General features: G+C 37.6%; 1 protein-coding gene across 7 annotated transcripts in view; it reads left to right on the top strand.

Annotated features, from left to right (window-relative positions):
- Positions 1–25684, top strand: part of Ddr (discoidin domain-containing receptor 2) — a 166235-nt gene that overhangs the window by 97191 nt on the left and 43360 nt on the right. For all 7 annotated transcript variants that reach the window (XM_070292835.1, XM_070292833.1, XM_070292832.1 and 4 more), the window contains 2 exons: positions 3136–3238; positions 17007–17238. In XM_070292835.1, the coding sequence (XP_070148936.1) occupies positions 3136–3238; positions 17007–17238 (335 nt within the window). The remainder of the gene's footprint in view (positions 1–3135; positions 3239–17006; positions 17239–25684) is intronic.

Genomic DNA, 25684 nt, shown 5'->3' with positions numbered 1-25684 from the left:
CCCGCCGCTCATTGTTTACCGCTTATCCGCTATATTTTTATGCAAATTAATTGTATGTTGCCTGCAAGAAGATGTTGCGTTGAATGGAGATATCCGTAAAACGGGAATACGTTATAGCTCGCATTTATTCGTACTAATATTAAATATTTCTCGCTTTATCGTCATTAAATTAGGAAATATATCGTTTAGGAAAGAAATAAAAAAATTCGAGCTCACAACATCTAACGTATAATATGAATAAGTTTAAATATTTTGCTATATATTTTTTATTAATATATATATATATATATTTATTAATGATTAATATTCTAAATAGATATAATTAATGCTATAAATATTATAGATTGTCAGATTTGAATATTTTTACGCTTTTAGCAAATCGAGCTGTCAATCACATATCACAAATCATTGGAATCGTTCATTATTCTGCATGTTGCTCGAAAACACATTGCGTCTAGGATATCTCAATATGTCAGCTTGACTTATTGCTTTGGGACACGACACTAAAGCTCGAGTTCATAGCCGTTATCGTTGCATACATTGGATATTCAATGCGCACGAGATACGCCATGCGCTCTTGTAAACAATGTGGTACGCACAAACGCTTGAACGTTAAAGCGAACGCGAATTGCTATAAAAATATTGCACCTTAAGCTACAGATATTACGTACAAACGGAGATACATTTATTTTGAGGATCAAAGTGCGTTGGATAAAGTGAAAATTAACATTTTATTTATACAAATATATATATAAAAGCTTTTTCTACCTGTTTTTACATGATTATGTGTAAATCGTTTCTTTTTTATCTCTTTATCGGAGAGATATAATACAATACGATAATTAAGCTTGTTGGATAATTTTCGGGCGCGAAACATCTGATGCACTATAGCAGTGTGGCTCGCTAAATCCAGGTTAGTTCGATAATTACGGCACAGTTAATCTCATTCGCACTAGGTTGCATTAACGGATGCAACATAAAGGCGAATACTAGGTGCAAATACGATCGAAGTTGCTCAGTCTGAATGGAGAGAGACTCCGATGGTTATTAGATAGTATTATACTTTTATACACGCGCGGCAACATATTGTATAACGCCATTTTCTCGGCTTCATATTTTCAGTTTATTAAAACATTTGATTTTATTTCACGCGTGTTTCAATTAATGTTGCCTCTGTTTATAGCTTACAAATGCCCTACGTGTATATTATTTTTTTAAATTATTAAATAATTATAAAAAAATGTAATAACTCACATCACTGAATCAAGTAAAGAATTATATAAAGAAAATGTAATAAAGTCTAATATATAATAAGGAAATAGCGCGCATTTTTTATGAAAAAATGCAAAGAATCCAGTTTCCAGCACACTAGAAAAGTCATAAAATTTTAATAAAACAGCAAACACGAAGAGAAAGGAAGAAGTTGTGTTAAATGGATCTTATTAAATGAATTCTATGCTATTACCAACTATTCTGCGATATATTAACTATTCTGAACGAAAAAAAAATCTGATAGAATCTGCGGGACGTAATTTTTCAATATTTATCTTAATTACTAGCAGCCATTTTACGTTCGAAATAATAGTTCTCGCATTTAATTTCATTTATGATCGACAACGAAATAAATGCGAATTTTAATATTACACTTGATTAAATATTTATTCAATTATTTAATTTTGTCATAGATAGTTTTTCATGTGTGTTTATGAATCCTCTAACAATCTAATGAAAGAAGATTGAGATAAGATACATTAGATTAAATAATTATGAGTAATAAATACCAGATATTTACAGGCACGATATATATATATATATATATATATATATATATATATATATATATATAAAATTATAAAAAACTCTTAAATGGAAAACATAGTAATCCCGCGTTTGACATTTTTAGATATGTCGAACACAGATTTTAGTCGCACTATCGCGCCGAATGAAGTTTTGCCGTATAATGTACGGTAGGTGAAACGTAGGGGACAGTTACAAACACAAACGAAGTTTTGTTCGCGGTAATACCGGCTCATGGAGACCATAGCCGACCGGTAGTAGCTCCGGAGGCTAGGCTAATCCCACGTCCGCTACATTCTGCAGTTTTGAAACTTTCCGACATAACTGCAGTATACCGTAGTTTAAGCGTAGTAACGTTGCACGCGCCAAGGTATGTATTGGCCGGGCTGGCTCCTGCGAATTGGAGAATTTATCATTTCCCGCGTATATATTATAATGACATTGTCATCGGCGATACCTTTGCTGGTTGATATTTTTGCTATCGATTTTTCTCATTGTCAGCGACGTCATTTTATATTTATATACAACAGGCGAAAAAAACAGATATCGGAAAAAGCGTCGTTTTATTGTGTCCATTCTGCGTGAATATCGTCAATATATATGAGCATTATTTTATTTTCTCTTCGATGTTTTCTTATTTGGAGATATTGAAACAGAAATATATAAAGTACACACGAGAGAGATAGGGGAATAAAGAAAGAAAGAGACACCCCTGTTTATATCGAATCAAAAGACCAATAAGATGTTTTGAGAAATTTTTTTTTTTTTTTTATGTTCTTTAATATTTGTCTTCTTGGTGGAAAGAAGGAAATACGATAGAATCGAATTTGTTATATTAACTAATAAACGCTCCACATTGTTTCCATCGATATCTCGAATATATTGTTTTTTTCTTGATTGTAAAAACAGCTGATAATTCATAGAAAAAAAATAAATATCTCCTTAAAAAGGAGATATATTTATTACGGTTTTAAATTATTTTATCGTGTACCCAGCAAAATACGAAATTACATGTTTGCGATGACAAGCATTTTTGAGGGTTTCGTTGGAGGATTTCTTTTTGTACATTTTTATAATAATATTATTAGAGAGGCAAATGTGTGAAATTGTTAAACATGTCAGAATAAAACTATTGTGAATCTGACTGCAATAGAAATATTGATGAAAATGTAAAATTAACTGTTTAATAATTTATTTGGTAAAAGCTGAATCTTTGCCGAAACGATATTCCATTATTATCCACCATCGCCCATTCGAAACTTTCATTCTAATGCGCGACATTAACGAAATGAAGATTGATATTGAATTTTGCCTAATATAATCATGAATTGTTTTCAGGACAATGCACTACGGCTCTGGGTATGGAGAACGGAGAAATCCCCGATGAAGACATCTCGGCGAGTTCTATATACGATCCCAGTCTCGGACCGAAACATGCCAGGTAGGAGAACAATCGTATCGCGAGACTGGCATCAAGCGATTCGACCATTTTGGTATCTCAGGGAAACGAATAATCTCGGAACTGTACACTTTTGCAAGCTATAACTCCGTTGTTTAGCGTAATAGCAGTCTCTTAATTGTATTGTATTTTTTTTATCACTTTATCTTCTCGCTAGAAAACTTGTATAATTCATATTTTTTATAATATTTATAATTTTTATATCAATCCATATGAATGATATAAGGTTTTTATTTATTTTTTTACGAATATTTTTTTTCTTATTACTGTTACCAAAAATGATATCGGAATGTATCTAAGAATATAAGATACGTGTATCAGAGTTTGCACAAATAATCCATCGCACTTTCATTAAGTTTTAATTAATTATAAAAATGCAGAGTTTATCTTGATTTGAAGATAAAATAATATAACGCGCTGACGCATGTATATCACGCCTTTTACGTTGTGTTAGAATTAAATTAGATAATTGCCATCTGCACTACGCTATAGTATCGGAATTCTTTTAATCTCGCAATGTAAATCGCGTGACACGAAAGAATGTCTCGCGCAATGGCATTAAGGAACCTGTGCTACCTATGATTCATTTTACTCCTTATTACAACGCCGAGATTAAAATCACTCGCTAGTAAGGCACTCGCGTCCCGCACCTTAGATGTATTAAAATTTTAAATAACACGCGGCCTCGAAAGCACGTCTTGTAAAAGTCTCCCTTATCGGGAAACGAATTAATGATAATTATAAGAGGTGATTAGAGGAGGAACGAAAATCTCCTTTAATATATGTTTGCACGGCCAATGGCGAGTTAATTTTTCGAAAAATATTCTTTTTGTTCACGATAGTTGGAATCTTTTTAAGTCACATTCGTTTATTTATTAATAATCATGATCGTAACAATTATAAAATTTATTTTTTTACAATATTTGTATAATAAAACAAATATATAACAATTAATAATTTTAAATAATTTGATACAAAATACATCGCGCTATAGACATATAATTAACACACGTATATAATAATCTTTATTTAGGATCAATGATGGAAAAAAATTCAGATCGATCGCCTCGATGAAATTGGTAGATTATCATCTATGATTAGTAGATATAGTATCCTCGCACTTTCATCATTAATAACGAGTTCTCTATCTACAATACCTAGACCGCAGAAGCGAATTGTGTGTCGAGTGGATCGATCTCGTCAACGATATGTGACAATTTACGGTAGGTTCTTCGCTCTCACCAAAAAGCGTGAAACGATGTCCGATAATAACCGGTTTCGTATTTTGATACCCTCGTTAGGTTGTCAGCCAAACATTAATGATATATATGTACCATATATACTTTTTGAAAAATCATCGCGGCGAGATCGTAGGTCGCGCGTGGTCGACAATTAAAAAATTTTAATTAAACCGTCGTATGCGACCGATCAGCCGTGACATTTTAATTAACGATCTACTTCGTAAATCAAAAAGCGGCCCACGCGGCTACATATTTCGAGGTAGATAGGTCTCGCTGGAGAGTTACGTCCTTCGAGCAAATCGTTACCGGAGAGTTTCGGGATACACGGCCACACACAAGTCCGGCACGATGTAATAGGGGATAGGGTAGTAGCGACGGAAAGAAGGTCGGCGGCGACGGCGACGTTAGAAGGGGAGGCGGGGGATGGGGGGAGGGGGGAGGGAGAGGCGCTCGACCCCTACAAATTACCTCCAATTTCGTGTAAATTCCTCCTGTGCCTGCGTCAGCATAATACCTGTATTAGAACGCCTGGCTCCGGCTCTTAGGTGGCAATAAATCTGTATTAGAGCGAGGCGCCGCACCCTCTCTCAAAAGGGATACGATAACCCAGGACTGTTTAATTTTTCAAGGCCGCGCGATTCGTCCGCCATGGTGTCTACAAGGTTACTTACCACGCGTCTCGATAGTTAGGAAACATACGTTTTAATTTGGGACATTAACTTGTTTTAACGCTTCCTTTACTATTTTATTCCTCGCATTTACAATATTTATACACTGCATAAATTTGTGATTTTTACACGAATAAATTCAGATCAAATCATATGTATAGGGTGTCTACCACTTGAGAAAACTTGCAAAACATGAAATTCTCAAGAATTTCTTTTTTACTTGGAAAATTTAGAGAATTGTCACTAAATTTTATCGCTATGAGAATTTTCTTATAAATTGATTTTCTTTGAGAATTTTGAACACAAATGCTCGAAAGATCAGGAAATTGTCGAGGGAATATTTTTACAATACAACATTTGAGTAAAGATACCTTGCACGTATATAATTAAATATAAAGTTTATTTTATTGAAAGATAAAAGTTTTTTACTATATTATCCGCGATTTTATATATCGCTCAAAATATTTCATATGTACGAATCGTTTAAAGCTGAAGAAAGATTCTGATATAATTAAAGAGAATTGACATCGTGAGTAAACGGCAAACGCCGTAAAACGTATTCGGCGTAAAATGAAATTGTATAATTGCGGGTTCTCGGCTTCTCGTGGGTAATCACTTTGGAAGCTTTCATTACGATAAAATCTTTTCGGTGTCACGAAGCGTGGGTGTTCGAGCAAAGACACTCGCGGTATTCGACGAGTATCTATCTTTGAATCTAGTTTCAACTACGGTTCAATCGACGAGTCGTACCGACGTTTATCGCGATACACGTGTTATCGCGCCGGGATCCGCGATAACGCGGGATTTATTATACGATTATAATTATAGATGAAAGATAGATTTCCGTATCGCGAGGTCGGGGGGACTGGAGCCTAGATAGACAAAGGACTCGAATAAGATATTGCTCCGCCATGCTCTATACTTGGCGGAATATGAATACAATGTTGCACGCGTAGCGTTAAAGCACTACATTTCAAAGTACATGTCCTAGGTTTTCCGCCCTAACGAAATTGCATCGTACATTTCGTTAGAGACGGCCGCGACAAGGCAGCGTTGCGACATTTTAAGGTCATTGTTATCCATTCCGCCAGCTAGTTAAGTAGAATATACATAATAAATAGCGAGAACGTAATTTCTGCACATGTACCCGCGTAATACTTTTAACGAGCCAATTAGTTTCACACGACGTTTCATTCCTTTCTGCGATACGCTTTGTTAAATAACATATAAAACATCTGGAGCTTATATTTTACAAACTTGATATTGTCGTTTATATTAAGCTGCAGTGCTAAAGCTTATTATATTAAAACACAGATACACATTCTTTTTAGTTTTTTAATATACTCTCTTTACACACGTAGTTGTAATTAGTGTGCGCGGTAACATCGACGTAAATAACGATGCGAGGACAAACAATAGCGGAGTGCAGACAGCGGACAAAATACAAAAGAACAAAGTAAAAGTCGGAACGATGCGAGAAAGCGTGTCCACGCACAAAGAGGCACGATTGATAAGGGCCTGGACAGAAAAGCGGCGGACGGGCATGCAACGAAAAAGTTTTTCGTTTTCGTGTATGCGGCGCCGGGACCATTCGTATCGCTTTAGAGTTGGCACGAAAAGAAGACATCCATAGTGGTGGCTTCGATGTAAGAGGCAGGGAAAAACGTGGAACGAAATATACGAGAAGGGTGGAAGAGAGATAGAGAGAGAGAGAGAGAGAGAGAGAAATGGAAAAGGGAAAGGGAGAGAATACGAGGGCCCGAGGCGTGACAAGCCGAAATCTTCGACGTGCGAAAAAGTAGTATGGGAGAAGATCTATTAAGGGATCGCGGGGCAAGGGATGGTCCCAGAATCACGCGGACATAAACTGTCCTACGCCGTTACGTGTGCTTTCAGCAGCCGAAACCGAGGAAAAATGGTAGCCATATTCTTCCAGCCTTCGAGTCTGGCTATCTTCCACTTTGTTACGATTCGAAAACCTCGGTGCCTTCGGTAGCTCCTCTCACCTCTCCGCGTCCCTCTCGTTTCGGTGATTTATGTAACATCACCATCTCCTCCTCCGGTACCTTGCCCCTTCTTTTCTCGAGCTTGTATCGCTCGAGCAACTGCTATCATCGTCGTCGTCGTCGTCGTCGTCGTCGTCGTCGTCGTCGTCGTCGTCGTCGTGGCTTGATGGAACAGGCATTCGAGGGATGCGTCGTATCGCGCCACCAAAATGCGCCGCGCGCATTTCGTTGCTTAAGCCTCGTTCGCGTGACGATGTACTTTGGTGGTATAAATCTTCGGAGGGAGTTTAGAGGGTGCGCGCGAGAGCGCAACACCCTGAACAGGGACCGACTACGTTTTACGGCGCTGATATCATCCAGTTCCGGCCGTCCGTTCTTCTGGGACCTGGGCCAAGAACGGGTGGAATTCTTTTGATAAACGAAACATGCATTCCACGCGACACGCTGTATTTACGTGCAATATGCGCAAAACAGACTCTCTCTCTGACGCGGAGATGTATGTCCCGGATGCATCTTGGGGGACAGTTCAAAAGTCGATGTGAGCATGTTTAAAGAGGAAGTTGAAAACAGATGTCACTTCCACAAACTGTTATGAGAAGTTAAACGTACGTTAATATATGTCAGCAATATTCTTTTTCAAGTTAACGTGTACGTCAATGTACAATATATATATCTTTGTTTATGTAATAGTCAAATGGGATAGTTAATAATTTATCGTTAATTTTTTTTTGTATGATACAATAATATCTAGTATTTACAGATCGTATATTTTTTTCTTTTACCTTGTAAAAACGAAACGTTTATTATCAAGACGTCACGAATTTCATTTCTTAGACTCGAGAACTCTTTCTCTTGTCATACCACTTCCGTTAGCTCGAATCCTTTCATTGATGTAACGCTCGCTCCTTAATTATATAAGTATTCTTCTCGTATAGGAAGATTCGATTTAAAACGAACGGAGAAAAAAGACAAATTGCCGTCGCGGTAAATGTGATAAGAGCTTTTCGCGACGAAATTTTACCTCCGTTACATTAACATAGTCGTTAAGATGCAACTGGGTCACCAGGAAGTTTATGTCTTATTAATTCATCTGTTTCGTGAGAGATGCTATACTTTAATCTTTTTTTCATAGACAGCAAAATAGATTAGGCCGCGCAATTAGGAAAGTTCGCATTTTATATTATTACGCGACGCGTCTAAAACTGGGGACACGCCTCTCTCTTTTTGCAAAAAAAGTTGTTTGTTAACGTGAGAATTTGCGTGCCAACTTCTTTCTAAGATGCTTTCTCATGATCGCACGGAAATATCGCATCTTTTAAGATAGCAGTGTGAGGGGCGTATATCGCGATATTGAATTTCTATGGAGAAGTTCGGCAGTCGATCTGCCTCAGAGAGATATTATTCTGTCGTATGCGAAACGGGGAGAACGTGGCGATAACGAAAATCTATTTCGCCGCTTCCGCGTTCCGTGTCGAGCGTGTGAACGTTCCTCTCTATATTTAGTCGCACACATCAATGCCCATCGTACATACGCCATCACACACACACACACACACACACACACACGTGTATATATGTATTTATGTGCATACCATACCCCAGTACGCGTGCATGTGTAGGGATGCGCGATTTTCAGTCCCGATTCATCGAATATCAGCGACGTTGACATATCGGGGCTTCCTATCTCCCTCTATTCCTCATACTGTCAGGAAATCGTGAGCAACCGAAACGAATTCTCCCGTTAACGATCGCGGAGATTCGTCCATGAAATCATCGTTGATGTGCACGGACGTGACTCTCGTCCTTTCAAACTTTACGAGCACGCTTACGATTCGACAAGTATATTCGAATTTTCCAATCAACTCTCGATGCGCGTTTTCTGATTGCTCATCGAGTATCATATGTGCATATTTATTTGTTTATTTTTTTTATTCATAAAATTTAAGCAACTACACATGTCGAAGACAGAGCTCTTAACGATAATAGAGTGCTAAGAAATCCTCATGTTGGGTATACACTCCGATAGGTACAATTCGTACATCTCGCGAAACTTTCTTCCTCGAAACAAGACTTGGACTTTTCAACCAAGTGTGTTGTGCCCCGCAAACTTAAAGTTGTGTTACACGTTGAAAGTTAGCGTACCGTATTGCTTTATAGAGGAAGGAATCGCGACATGAAAGACTTGCTTAGAAAACACATCTTTTCTCAAGATCATTACACCTTAAGTAGTTATTAACGAATTGATCAGACAGATATGCGTCAGACGACGCATATCTGTCTGATCAATTCGTTAATAACTACTTAATTTGTTGAATCAATACTCGGCCATCGCATAAAAATTGAAAAAAGATACGTTTATTCGTTAGCGGCTTGCTCGATTTTTCATATCTGTACATTGAGCGTTGCCGCTGTGATAGACGAACTTTTCAATCCACGTTGTTCCGAAAAATCGCGAAGCGAGTTGAACGAAACTCCCGCTAACAACCGCCGAGCGGCGGCATTTGGATATCGATACATTCGCTACACGACTCGAAGTTTTAGATACGTTGACAACACAGAATTCTATCAGTGTAGTGCGACGAAAAAACGTTGGCCCGCTTAACATGACCCGCGAGACAAATATTCGCCCGAGATAGTTTCCGGTCGAGTCGGTGGCGAATTGTGCGGACTGTCGGCGTTGAAATATGATCGCCCAGACAATTTTCATCGCCATTCTCGACATGGTCGTACAGGTTTTGCAGAAAAGTTTCTAAATTGTTGTGGATATTAATGTTCCCTTGTTCCTTGTTACGATAGAATTGTCCGTGAATTGATTCAAATTTCAATCATTCGTATGCTTTACGCGATTGTCATACGATTGATATATTTTTTAATATATACTAAATATAATAAATATTTTAAATTAAAGCTCACAACTCTTTGGTATATTTAAAATTAATAGAAATATAGGAATATTATATCCTCTATTTTCTCTGATAATCTTTATCTTGTATGTGAGGCGCATCGCAAAATATGTGGCTGCGCGTTCTCTCTCCAACAGACGAAACATTTTAATTATCTCAACAGATACTCAAGTGCTAATACCATCGTATAACCTGCGTGCTCCCATACGGCTCATCTTTACATTTACGAGCTGCGAATAATAATTTAACCGAAACGGGTATATATTATCTCGAAATACGCGACAATGAAACACATCATGTTATATCATTCTGATGATAAAGGGAAATGTTACGAGGTACATTATGGACACCCGGCTTTAAAGGAGAATGATCAAGCGCCGTCGAAGCGTCGAAAATGGGATTGTACCATTTGCAGATTGAGTTTGACTCCTCGGGGGTGTCCCTCGGGATCGACCCGGATGTGCCCCTGGCTCACTCTCCCATTTGCTCGCGTTAAGCAAAAGCGACAAGATAAGGTGATGTGATATTATAAATGTATATATGCCGGTACCGCTTTATATCGCGATTATATCATTCTTGATACCAGGCTATGAAAAAAAAGATGCTCGATCGTTGCAGCTAACACATGTAGCCATTGTCGTCGCGAAACACTGGAAAGAGAGACCGCAGAGAGATTTCGAACTAATGGACGATTGAGATGATGAGAGGAGACGGGAGTTACCGTGTGATTTATAGTGGCACGATAGTCGCTATGAAATTTAGATAAAGATTGTCATTAACACTTATCCGAATGATTCTTTAATAAAAATGGCAGATATATTATATACGAGAGCATTGCAACGACTAATATCTATAAATTTCAATTAAAAATGCAGTCGACACATCTCGCATCTATTTTAGCATAGAATTATATTATTACACGATATTAAATAAATATTCTCAAGACGACGCGCACATATACACAAAGCAATCCGTCCGAATGAAGTGGCTGTTTAGATTATTTTAATTTGAGAAAGTATCTTTTAATTTAAAAACCATCTTATAATTGAAAAGTTTTAATGAAGCTTATTATTTAAAGAAATATACGGTAGACTAAAGTAATTAAAATCGGGGAAGCTTTTTAAATAATATAATTATGCTGGAATGGTATATTTTCATCCTTTAATTAAATTATATATAACGGAAGTTTATTAATTAATTATAGAATCAATAGATTGATTTATAGAATCAATTAGTTTTTTTTTTCTTCTTCTTTTCAAGAAAGATAACGTAAACGGGAGGCGGTAAATTAAATTGCGCAACAAACTTTAAAAGCATTTGAGCAACTATTTCAGTCGCACGACTGGCCGTTTTTTTTTCCACGAGAAATACAATAAATCCCCTTCACCGAAATCACTGAACCCTTCTTAATTTTCGCAAAATATCTGGTTAATCAAATAACGTCAACTTCTTTCCTACTGCCGTTCGTAAAATCGCGATTGACAGATTAGCAGAAACATAAATAATGTTACGCAAGCACGGAAGTATATCCACATATACAATATATCTCTGTCTGTGCATAATATCGTCTATAAAAATCCGCGACGCGTTCATTATGAATTTTCGCGTTATATCGAGATCACCGATCTTTCATAGCTCTGGATAATAACATCGCGCGCCACTCTCGAACGTTACTGTCATTCGCGAACGTTTTAATATCGACGGCACGACATTCCCGGCTCGTATGACACACCCGCCCCTATCCATCCCCGGATTCTCTCCACGATGATACGCCGTGTCCGTTCGCTTCGATCGTCGAGCGTAGGGAAAAAGGGGAAAAAGAACTCTCGCGCTCGGCGTAAAGTCGGACGGGCCAGCCGGGAATTTTCACGGATCATTTGGCTGATGGTGTATTCGGCGGCAGCATATTCCAAGCATATTCGATAACAATGGCGGTAAGCTCGGAATAGAGAAGGAACGACGCTCGGTGCGCCCGGTGCGTCGTTCTTCCTCACATCGGCACTCCATAACTCGCGCTGTTGGAGTATCTCTATGTGCACCCTCGCTGCAGATGCAGTTCTACATGTTATCCGAAAGGCTCGATCGAGCGAATCAGGACGGCGAGAATCAGGTCATTTGTGAAACTGTCCCGGTGACGGCGCATAGGATCCAGTAGTTCCATTAGCAAACATATTTTCGTTACGCGATAATGGCATTTTTTTTTTTTTTTTTTTTAACAGGCAAATTTACATAATTTATGAAGGATAGACAAAGTGATCGAATGACGTAAAAGTCGACACGAAAATTTAATTTCATAAAGCTATTTGTATATACGTAAAATTCTAGCGCGTCGATGTAAATTACATATTATATTACATACTTTGTACAATATATAAATGTAAATAAGAAATAGCAATGAGTAATATTTTTACTATGTGTCTGCTCTTAGATTATGGGCGTGTATTAAATAAAGATTGCAACGTAGATATCGTATATACAATACATTATTCTCTATCTCTAGAACTCATACTCTCTATAAGCACATTGCCATCACACTTTGCTATTTGATGCTACTTTAACCGAAAACAAAGCAACGTGCGAAAGGGAAAAGGAGGAACTGTATATCTTTGACTAACAAGCGTCATATCTGCGAGTGATCCTAGTCTTTTGTCTTGAAGCGCTCATCGTTGCTAACCAGTGACATATTTTCAAGCTGAATCTCTGCAGTTCGCTCGGAAGCATTTGTTTCCGTGAATAGCTCGTGTCACTTGCGCATAGCTGGCGTTTTTGTCCTTCACCAGGTGAGACGCGATTGTTACTCATTTCGCGTCTAATTACCGTGGAGATTAGCCTGAAAACGGTCGTAAAATGTCGCGCAATACGTACAAACGCGTTATCATTTTATTCATTTTGCATTTCTCTCCGCGGTCACCCGAAAACGTAATAACGGTTATCATCGAAATCGTTATACCGCGGAAAAATTTAATTAGTTTTTACCAGCTATTCGAGGCGACGAGGAGGGCTCCTATATAAAGCTGGGTACGCCGAGAGATAATAGAAGAAAACAAACGGACTCGTGTGCGCGGCCTGGATATAAATATGCCTTAAAGAAGAGGTCGAAAATAATTGGCGCTATGTTTCGTTGCGTCTGGAAAATTTAAATTTTTCCAGTGAGATTGGTTGTGATAAGATACATTATATATACATACCATATATATATATATATGAGAATAACGTTCGAAATAATTATTAATTTAATCGTACGAAAAAATTATAAATAAAATTGCAAAGATTTGCAAAGATATGTATAAATTATAAAAGATTTTATTGATTTTTATTTTATTTAATTCCGATAATATCTTTTCTGATTCAATATTTATCGCGCTTCTATTATACGTATAATATTCGCAAACATACGCGATATAATTTTTCATGGCTCAATGTCCGGAAATGGTTCATTTTATGTAAATATTCTATATTTATCGTGATAAAACAATAATCTAAATTGAATGGATTATGATTGGAATTACGATGGATATTTCGCAAGGAGCGCTTTAAATTCGCAAACGCGAGGATAAAACGAGAGAGAACTTGATGCATCAATTTGTTCATAGTCACGAGAATTTTGCGTAAAAGCCAACGTGAAATTCTGCTCTACGGCCAGCCGGGGTTGAGCCGATACAATGTATCCGGTGTTTTAACCAAATGAAACAATGGACGCATACCTACGTGACGTTGCAAGGTTATTGTCGTGCGAAAATTATTTGGCGGATTATTGGGGGACCGTCCGCCCCTCTTTCTTCCCCATCCTCTCTGTTTTCTCCCCTTCCCTACGGCGTGGCCCACTTCCGAATAACAAACGTGGTGCGCGCGAAGCAGCGTGGATGGTAGCTGCGGCGGTAACGATCGGGGGTCATTAGCAATGCTAATGCACCTTTCGACTGATGAGGCGTCGTAATGCTTCTGGTCGGCTCGTGGCCCGAGCTCTCTTCACCCTCGTGTTATTTTCTCGACGAGACTACTTTAGAGTACCCGCGCCGTACCTGGGAAGAATATCGGCTTCCTATTAGGATCGCACCTATTTTCGAGGAAGCTGGAGAGCCGTTCGATAGCGTTGCCTCTTTCTATCGTTATTATAAATTTTTCGCAAAATTGTGGAAAATTTATAGCAGAGTTCTATGTTAATACCGAGAGATACTATATATATTTTTTATTTTACATCTGGTGGTAAATTGTAAAGTTTAATATTATATACTTTCTATAATATTTTATATTTTGTTCTTATGTTATACATGTGTTATTATACATAGAATATAATTTTTGTAGGAAGCCATAATATTTACATAAATCTTTATTATTTGAAAGAGGTGTTAAATGATAGTATACGATGATAATAAATATTATACTATTAATCTACGATTTTTTCAACGATAAATCAGAGTATAATCAATAAACCACATGATGAATTGCAACGGCAATCCTTCTTGCATTCTTCATAAACTTGTTACGATCTCATAAAAATCCAAAGAAGTTTTTGATTAAGCATTTTGCGACTTGAGGAAGAACTCGAAGCAATGCCTTTTCGAACTAACGCTTATGTTTCTTCGTTTAACAACGGGATAGTGTGGCATTTTCTACGCCATGAATCCTTCAGATTCGAAGAAGGCACGTAAGGGAATTTTTACGATTCCCAGGACGACGCTTTCTTTTATTTTTATGTCCAATTTACGGGGCATCTGGAAACGTTGATGGCACAATTAACGGGCGGAAATGCTGCAACACGGTCAATATTGTACCTACGCTGCCAGAAGTCGCTTCTCGAAATAACGAAAGAGAATGAGACCTCTTATTTTAGGATCCTCGACATGATTTTTATTTTCGGATTTCCAAATAATATGGGATTCGAGGAAATTTATGATTTCTCGATATATATGGTAATATATATATAATAAACTATATTAATATCGAATTTATATGGCAGACTTTTCAGCTTGTTTTATCTTAAAAATTGAATCACAATCGGTTATCGCGAATTGAAATGAATGGAAAATAGCGACCACAAATAAATGTGAAAAGAGGAAATAGCGTCATTATCAATCGTGTGTAATCGTGCAAATAACGATGAATAGAAATTTCAATAAATCAACCGCGATTCGCAGCAAATGAATGTGTATTGTATTATAAAACAATCCGCTCTGTCTAAATGTAAAGATAACATCTATTTATGACAATTTAGCGTCGCTATGGAAATTTCAAATTTTTATTTTACCTTTATCACGACTACAATCTCACTGGATGGATCATAGATGGACATATTTTATTTATTAAGATTATCAGCATCTTTTCAAGCTAGATCATAAAATTTGTTGCGCAAAAAAGCAAAGATGATTTTATTTGAACGAGATCTCATGCTCGTCGAGCTGCGTAACTACGGATTGCGTTGCAACGCAAGGTTACGGAGGACTTGCCAGGACATTGTTAACAGCATTGGGTGCCTAATTAACCGCAAACGCTTTCAACCGGTTTTGCCTGGTCTATTGTTTACACGCCGCATGTGTACGGCAGTCCTCCACGACCGAACCAGCTGAAATATTTCCATGGAGATTCTCTCTCCCTTTGTGACAGAACCGTGCGTATTTCAATGGATTTCCATGCGTGCTCGCGACACGGCACGTCGGAAATAACACCTGATAATAATGCTATTATGTCTCCTATAAACTTTCTCATTAAATTTGCACGAAGTTTTATTATGAGATTTAATTAGCAAGTTGATTTTCTCATCAATTTTTGATGAGATTCTTGACAAAAGATGTTTTTCTGAGATTTAATGTAACAGCTTTGTTGCCAAAAGCATTGTGCTATAAAAATTCAAAGAATCGAGACACCAGCTCTGCGCAAACAACCCCCTGTGTATTCTCTAGATCAGCGTGTAACCATTTATTCAATAACCAAAAGCATTTTCAATTTTTATGTTTTTAATTATTAATGCACGCGAAGAAAATTATTACTCGTATATATTGTAACGTTTACGTGATGTGTGCATAAGTACATTACGCATTTAGAAATCTCTCGAGGCAACAAGGATAATTTAATTTCTCATGCTGATTGCAGAAACGATCAGATCGGAAAAATGTTGTTGATTTATGAAATGGCTGTTTTTAGGTCCGCTCCCTTCGGCACGAACATTGTTGACTTTACCTGAATCAATAATCTTTCTGTATATTTCTGTTATCTGATATTCTTAATTTTTGAAACCTCTCGTTAGCTTTATAAACACATCTTGAAGCAAACATTAAATCACAAACATCTGCTATTGAAGACATAAATGGCTGTAGGGGAGAGACGGATATTTTTTCAATATTTAATTTTTTTTTTAATTTATACGCAAGTCCCTTATAATCATGATTTTTTCTTCTTAGAATCTACTAATCACTAGCTTCTGTTCTCCCCTTTGCGTGAGAGACTCACCTCCAAGAGCCCTGAAAAAATTACTTCCATTTTCCTCTGTCCACAAGAAGCTGCTATCGCGATAAAAGCTTCGCTGCAAAATAAGTTATTCATAATCAATATCGCGCGAATAGCAGCTCGAGGCAGCGTGCTCAGATTCGAACATCGTCCATAAATCGATCGCCGCATCATTAATTTACACGCAGGCGGCCGTTGATCTTGAAAGAAAACCAGGCCGGGAAATTCATTAATTATATCAGCTGCATAATAAGCTCGCGATAATCGAGATACAATATATATACATCTTCTGCTTGGATATTATTTTTATTGCTCCTTTTCGTCGATGACGGTCGCCATGACTTGCGCAGCTATAGTAAAGCATAACGTGTGCCGCCTGTGCGTTTGTCACGCGAACGTCGCGTTCGCTGCACGTGCGTTCCTCGCGTGTCTTCACGCGACATACCTCTGTCAAGAACGTTCGTAATAACTCGTGGCATTATTCGCAGGCTACGACAAGACAAGGGCGGTGGCGCGTGGTGCCCGAAGGATCTGGTAACGAAGGAAGGCAAGGAATATCTGGAGGTGAACTTGCACACACCGCGTTTACTCACGTCAACCAGAACGCAGGGCAGATTCGGCAATGGTCACGGGGTCGAGTACACGGAGGAGTACTTTGTCGAGTATTGGCGGCCGGGGTTCAACAAGTGGGTGCGATGGAGAAATCGACGTGGCATAGAGGTAGGTACCATCTGGCTACCTCATCGATCGAATCGCGTTCGAGATTTCTTTCCTGGGAGCCGTAAGCCGGAATTGACTGCACATCGGCAGATATTAGGTGATTCCTCGAATTTCTCTATCGGCGACTACACACGCGAATATACATAGTTCTATTTAAAGTACATACTATTTACGGAACTAATAATGGATTTTTACTAATGAAACAAATTATTATATCTAGGGTATCTTAAATATTTTTTTAAAAACGTTTTGAAAATTTTAGAAACGGCACATTTATACCTAAGAATCTTAGATATGCATATATGCATATAAAAATTTAATGATATATTTTTGGTTCTTATATTATCATATATGTATATACATATATACCATATACACAACGTGAATATATTTTTCGATTATATTCAATATAAAAATCTCCAAAGAAAAATTGCTCTCTTTTTCTTGCATTTTTATTTTTACAATAATAATTGCACATTGATGTTGCTTTTCTAGATATGATATTGCGGTATATTTCGGCATCATATATGATGTTATAAAAAATCATCAGACTTTTCAATTGGATTTCATTTTAAGTTTTCTGTGCCGAAATTCGATTCTTTTCGACGTGTGAATTTTATGCGACGGGAATTGAAGATGAAATATTGGAAAATCGCGAAACGAAATTTATTTTCTGCCAATAAATCTCATCATTCCATGTCAAATTGTGAAGATGGATTGTCCGATATAGCAGTTTAATATAAAGTATGCTGTGTTAATCTTATCTATATCACTGCATTAATTTTTGTTCGCGAATAACATGTTCGCTTTTTTTTTATACCTATATTAGAATATCTACCGACCCTCTCTTCTATTCATATAATTATTATATAGCTGGATATTAATGTTCTTATTTCACTTTATATATATATATATATATATATATACACTATACATGTCGAGGGGAAATTAGCAGACTCCGTACGAAATGGCTTGATTTCCTGGATTTAACTCAAGTTCTCCTGGCTTATTCAGCACAATTACAAATTGCTAAAGCTAATGCCGTCTACTTTTAATCCGATATACCAGGATAAGACGATTTCGTCTATATTTCGTCCGCAAATGTGTTAGAATCATTTCGTCGCGCTTTTGTAAAGTTTTAACATTGTGTGATTATATGTCCATTTTTTTATAATTTCACAGTTTTCTTGAATACATAAAATTTATAGATATGTATATTTAAAGATTACTATGTTTATCTAGCAATTCTATAGTTGTATGCCGCCTCGGCGGTTTTAGCTCTGAAATAAAATGAAAAAGCGATGAATAGATTTTAATTTCATTTTTTTTCAGCGAGTATATATATTTTTTTTTAATGGGATCATTTCGACGAACTTCCGAAGCGCTCTGTGCAAATATTTGCGTTCTCGAAATCTATGAGGATTATTTCGGATGTTTATTTAACAGTTTTTTTTTTTTTGGAGATATTTATTTTTTACATTATTGGATACAATAATATAACAATTGAATCGAATATTAAGCATAATTTAAAGATCTATAATGTTTCGTTATTTTTTTTACAAACACAATAATATGGATGAAAATTTTATAGAATATATTGCCTGTTACTTTTCTTACAGTGTCTGGGCACACTATATCATTACCATGTTTGTTGTATCAATTTTTTGCAGATTTGTAGCAAAGAATTATACTATATAAAATGTAAACTCTATATTTTACCTACATCGTATTGCTATCGAGACTTTCATTATTCTCATATCTATTATAGAAAACGTGCACAATACGAGTATAAATGAGAACCTCTGTTCCAGTTGAACGGCCATTATTGCGACATGTTAATTAACGTCTCTTTAGCATGATAATCTGCTCGCGGCATCCATTAGCCCGTCAAAATACATCATGGCAGTTAAGCGATTTGTTCGCAACGATGATACTAAGCAGAGATGTTTCTATAGACGTAATTTTAAATTTTTATTGATTAAGTGCGGTTTGATATTGATTATGTTTTTATTGGAAAATAATAGGTATTAAAAGAAAAAAATTTGAAGGGAATAATTAATGTAGATTTGACAAGTCGCAATTTTCTCGCTATACTTTATGCTTATTGTGACATATGAAAAGCATAAAATATATAAGAGAAATGCTTACGGTGATCGCATAAACTCAAACAATAATGCTAATCGAATCGCGAGAAATAATAATAATACATAATAATAATTACAATATAGTCTAATGTCTTTCTAAGATTTGCGCGAATTTTTGTGGTAAAATGATTCATGAATCGTTGAAAAATGCCGAAGAAATTTCGCATTGAATCGATCAAACGGCATAACTAAAAACGGTAGTTAACGCTATTCCATTGGACATCGAGTGCTGCTACAGCTATTATCCTACGAGCCATAAGCTACCATTGGTAAATGGAATTTTAATGGGTGCATAATAAAGCGCGAGTGCATTTATTCCGCTTACCGAAACGGTGCAGTAAGTCATAATCAATCGTATAACGAGCGCGGTTCATTTTTCACATATATTATCTATATAGTAGATGCGCGCGTGTCTTCTCCTCTCCTGTGTTCACTATTACATTTTTATTTCGTTATGCGCAGAGGATGCACGCGTGCAAATCTATTAATAATAACGTGAGATCAATGAGATGATTGGCGAGAAAACGCATTGCCTTATCACGTTTCCTCAGCAGCCTCAAATAAAATCCAATCTCTTTCTATCGGCGCCTTCCTTCTTTTATTTCTGGTTAATAGAATCGAAAATCTCATCTCCAACCTCGTGTGTTGATTTCCAGATTCGTAATTCTTTCATTCATGAACATCCTCTGTTCGCTCTCTTTCAATAATCATCTTCTCGAGTTGCCGCGCGCGCTTCATCACATCCGGCACTCCATTTTTCCGTGAACATTATTCAACGTCTCGACATGATATTACCGCGTTAATAAGTGTTAAAATTCACTCGCCCACGCGAATTTATCGCGCCCCCGTCGCAAATTGCCGGTCGTAATAGAAAAAAGATTACTTAAAAAGCGCGGCGAGGATTTTTCAGTATTTACCCCCGGCATCCGCAATATATTTCCTTCAAGAACTAATTTCGCTCGGGAGGGAGAGAGGCAACGGCTACACGAGAGACTTATTACCTAGCTACCTTACGGGGTCTCCCGATAAATAGAAAATCAAGAATCTCATCGGTAACGAACTTACTTCGATAGACTATCATAACTCACCTCCGGCTGGTACTCGTCGGAGGGTCGTCGTCTGGCCCCCGTAGGAAAAGCTCCGTGACGCGGAAGTAATTTTCAACTCCGAACCGTGTCCTATCGTGGATGGCGGGGGGGCCTCGTTATTCGACCCCGCTGTCATCGGAAGGGCTCTGATATTCGCCACGGTTATCTCTCACCACTCTTTCCCTCCCCTCTTTCTCTTTCTCTCTCTATATCTATCTATCTATCTATCTATCTATCTATCCACCTATCTCTCTCACCTATAGGAGGTGGCACGTATACGGTTCAACGTACAGACTTTTCGCTCCCCCTCCGGCTCGTACCAGACGTTCTTCCCATTTTCACGCAGATTTGCTCAAAGCGCGAGAGCAAGCCGGATCCGGAGGTGGAGGAGAGACAGAACGCCCGGAAGGAAAGAGTACGGGAGAACACGAACGTTTACCCTGCAGCCTCAATCTGGGCGGCATGTGATCTTTGTGCACACGCCTCCTTCCTTTTGCTCCTTGCACTTTGAATACAGCCGGGGAGAACGAACGGCCGTGAGACTAGAATGAAGAAACGAGAAGATGAGAAAGAGCGCGAGAGGGATTGAGGGGAAGAGTGGAAGAAAGAACGACTACGTTATCGCGCCGTTGTACGTGACCCGAGCTCTCCTGCAAGCATTTCTCTACGGGAGACGTGGTGGCCGCTCCTGCGTCTCGGACGAAGCGAGTAACGCGAGCGCACCGAAAGAGGGTTTTCCGGTATCCGATCAAACGCTTGCTCGTTTTGTTACCAGCGCCGATGGGATAGGGGTAATGCGGGAACGTATGTGACAATTAGGGTCGTCAACTAGCGTAGAGAGTCACACGCTTTCAGCTCTGCCGAAGTGAATAATGGCGTACCGTGTGTAATGGGAGATACGCGTGACTGATTCTATTACCGTTGTACACGATGCATTCTCGCGAAAAAATTTTAAAAATTAAAGCGTACACCTAGAGATACTACATAATTAACCGTATTCGTACGATCGCGCAAACGTAACGCGACGAATGCTAAAGTCCGGTTACGCGTATAAGGTAGTCGCGTTTTACGCCGGGCCAACGAACCGGTTACATTTTTACACTGGAAAAAAACGCGCCACTGTCACCGGCTACGACGTTACTCCAATAACGAAACAAAAATATAGAGCGTGTGTGCGTCGGGCGTGGGCGTGCGCGCGCGAGACAAAGAGAGAGAGAGAGAGAGAGAGAGAGAGAGTGAGTGAGGGAGATTATGACTCGCTTCTTACGAGGTGCGCGCGAATTAAGCCGGACAGGCCCCGCGGGCTCATCTAAATTCACGAAACGCCGGAGAGTAGCCGGATCCCGGGGCTTGCTAGATGCAACCTGATGGAAACGGAGCGGAATACAGCAGCCAGCCAGCCAGCTGGCCGGCTAGCGCCTCTCCCTTTTACGTTCGGACGGCCGTTGTCGTGCCTGCGGCGGGACAATTGCCAACGGTGGACGTGTTTCATTAACGCCGACACACCGGCGCGGACGAGACTTCGTGAGCGAGGCACACCCACGTTAACTCGTATATACGTCTTGCCCGTAATACGAGCAGTCCTCGCTCTCTGCGGCTCTTGAACATACCTACCTGTCGCGACCGGACTAAACGAATTTGTTTATTCTTTCACGTTAGAATCGTATTGTTGTTTCTTTTGTCACATTTTTCGTGCATCCTTGCATCATCTGAGTTACTTTTTACGGAAATCACGTATTAAGATTATATACATGAGACAGCAAAATGTCATTATGTTTGTAAATTTTAATTAGCTTTAAAACTAATCGAGTTTGAAATTTTTCAATATTTTTAGAGAGATATATATATATTTAGAGATATAGACTTTTTTTTTTTTTTTTTTTTCCCTGTCATTGAAGTGGCGCGACTATTTCGTAAACAAAATCTCATGTGAGAAAATTCTGTGTTTTACACATTTCCTACTTATTTCTACACGAGAGGAATTACTTCTTTTTCCATTGTACAATTACGCAACGCTCTGTATACTTGGTCCTTGCGGATTCCAGCAAATTGATGACGCATACGAGAAACAAGATTCGGTAGCTTCTCTCAACGATAATATTCCCAGAAATGCACTATGATAAATCTCATACAGAGAGTTATTACAGTGGCAAAATTCTACACGTTGTTATACGAAATATGTCTTTGTATTATATATAAGCCTGGTAGCTTTTAAAAAACATGCGCTCGTAAGATTATTAGAAAAGAACCACTGCCATTAATAATAACTCTTACGATATATACAATATTATAAATTCTTATAGTATTACAAATTTATGCAGTTATATTCTAGTAATTTATTGAATAAAAATCGATGAGAAATGCTACTCTTTACGGTCTTGACAAAATGTGATAATGCTTAAATATTTGCAGGGTTGGGAAAGTTACTTTATAAAAGTAACTCGTTACCGTTACCGTTATTTTTTCTAAAAAGTAACTCGTTACCGTTACTCGTTACTAATTTTAAAAAGTAACTCGTTACCGTTACAGTTACTAAAAAGTAACGAGTCGTTACAATTTCCGTTACTTTTTTACAATACAAACTAATAAATTATTTTGCATAAGAAAAACTTTTAAAAAATTGTAAGCAAGATTTCATTCAAGGTTTATTACAAAATAAATGATTAAATTTTATCGAAATTCTTTATTAATTTTTAATACAATTTGTTGCTCCATAGTATCATCATTTAAATGCCCTCTTTGTGGTGTTAATACAGAGTCACCGATGCTAAACATTCTTTCTACAGATGCACTGCTTGGTAGAGCTGTATTATATTTAATAAAAAGTTTTTTAAGTTTTGGATAGTCGTTTAACATTTCTATATTACAATTATTTGATTTTAAAAACCGTTGCAATTCTTCTTGTTCAGATTCATTTTGCACCGTTTTTTGCTCAAAAATGAAAAAATCATCGTGATCGTCAGATTTTCCAGCTTTTGAAGAATTTTCAGTTGATCGGATTCCCAATAAATCCTCCAAGTAATTTTCAGCACGTTTTCTTTTTTCTCCGGTTAACCAGTTTAACTTAAATTTTGGATGTAAACATGCTGCTATTATTAATTCTTTTGTTTCAAATATTGTAAGAAATTTAAAATCAAATATAGTAAATTAAGCGACATTGTTTGTTTTATTGAAATTAATACTTTTGAATCAATAGTTTAAAATAAAATAATATTTTTCAATTAAATCCTTATTTAAAATTAAATAACATATGTATTAATCAAATTAATAAGTTACCTTTTATTTAAACCTTGCTGAATAGCTTCAACTAATGAATGGCAATCTATAAGGTCAGATTTATTGAGATTTTCTAATTTTCGTTGCAAGATACTTAGAACTGGTAGTAAATGAGATTACAACATAATAAGAATGCTAATTGGTCGATTTGCTTACGGCTTTACGGTTAAGATAAAAATTTTATCACGCACAATAGCAAGAATAATATCTTAAATAAATCAAAAAATTTGAAAAAAGTAACGATAAAAGTAACTGTTAAATTCGTTACTCGTTACCGAAAAATGTAACGAAGTTACTTTTTCCGTTACAAATAAAATTTGTAACGCCATTACCGTTACAGTTACCGAAAAAAAGTAACTGTAACGATAACGGCGTTACAAGTAACGCGTTACTTCCCAACCCTGAATATTTGTTGTATTCTTCGCCTCTTGAACACATCGTCAATCTTTGCGTAATTTTATAGCTGACTTCTTGAGCAATTTAAGATGCGAGATATTCGAAAACGAACTAAGACGCAAACACCAGAAACGTTTTTCCATTTCTCTTAGTCGGGCGTATTGGATGATGGCACACGCTCCGTCGTAATCGACAAGCACTCGCTACTGTTTGACTTGGTGACAGTTCGCTTAAGTCCACAGGTATCGACGGTAATTTCCATCGAAATTTCAATCTCGTTTATCCGCAAAGTAACTTCCCTGAACGACCGGCTCGTTGCAATCGCTGCTAACTCTCCCTTCCTACCCGGTCGTGTACGCCGTCCTTCCGGACCTTCTCGCCCCTCTCGTCTATCGCACGGCCAAAGCGGCGGCATCACGACGTATCGAATTTTAATCAATCACCGATAGGGACAGCCAATTCCAGAGCCAATTAACATATTCATTCCACAGCATCCGGCACTCTTTTTTTTTCACCAATTTCAGCGAAATTCAATCTACAATATGGCGAGCATTACGAGATGCGCTTCAGCACCCGCCGGTGATTACGTAGCGGTCATTAACGCAGGCGTTTGCGCGCGATAATATTGCTCGGATGTAGGATATTAAAAAAAAAAAAAAAAAAAAGGATAACAAGAAATGGCTGAGAGCCGTTCTCATTACGTAGCCACTGGCTAAACCAAGTTGACGCAGCGAATTTTGATATCGCTACGTTATTACGTTGAGATTTTTTTACAGAGAAAAATGTCAGCGAAACAAGCCAAGAGCGGAGGTTTTGCAAACAATATCTTGCACTTGATAAATTTTAAGGCAAAAATTACATAATTCGTGGTTGTGCGGCTACATAATCAGGTTTATCGAGCTTTCATCGGAGCATAGTATGTAAAAAAAAAGGGGGGGGGAGGAGAGAAAGAAAGAACAATCGTGTAATTTATTATTTGTTCTTTCACGTGTACGTTTGAAAATTTAAACTTTAGTAACTCTATCTAGAAATGAAAAATTCGCTTTGTCAGTAACGATGGTGCGCTCCTAGTCAGACAAGCCATGAGGAAAAGCTAGTTCAATATCAAGCGAACCAGGACAGTTACCGTTCTATTTTTCCATTGGATTTACGGTATGTTTGAAAAATCAACTACATTCCACGAACTGAAAGAAAATACTATTTGGTTGTTTCGGTCCGATAAAGAATTAAGGGGAAACAAGAAATTTGTATGTATCAAGTTTACGCGCGCGTACAAATATATGTATCTCGTATAATATATTGTATATTCCCTTATTTCTCTCTTCATGGAAATTCAATAATCGATGGAAGCCGTAGATGGAGGGTCGCTATAAAATTGCTCATAATCCGCGCAGGTACGGCATAAATATGTGCAGATAAAATACACTCTATACACTCTAGCGTCTTCTCTACTATGTGGACATATGCATGTTGGTTCTATCGGTATCGATGAATTATGGATTATCGGATATGCTATGCGGACATCCTATTAGCCGATTACCA

Source organism: Polyergus mexicanus, unplaced genomic scaffold (genome assembly GCF_030449975.1).
Source record: "Polyergus mexicanus isolate NDT 795.1 unplaced genomic scaffold, iyPolMexi1.0 SCAF_3, whole genome shotgun sequence".
Classification (NCBI taxonomy): Eukaryota; Metazoa; Arthropoda; class Insecta; order Hymenoptera; family Formicidae; genus Polyergus; species Polyergus mexicanus.
This window is presented reverse-complemented; position numbering and strand designations above follow the sequence as displayed.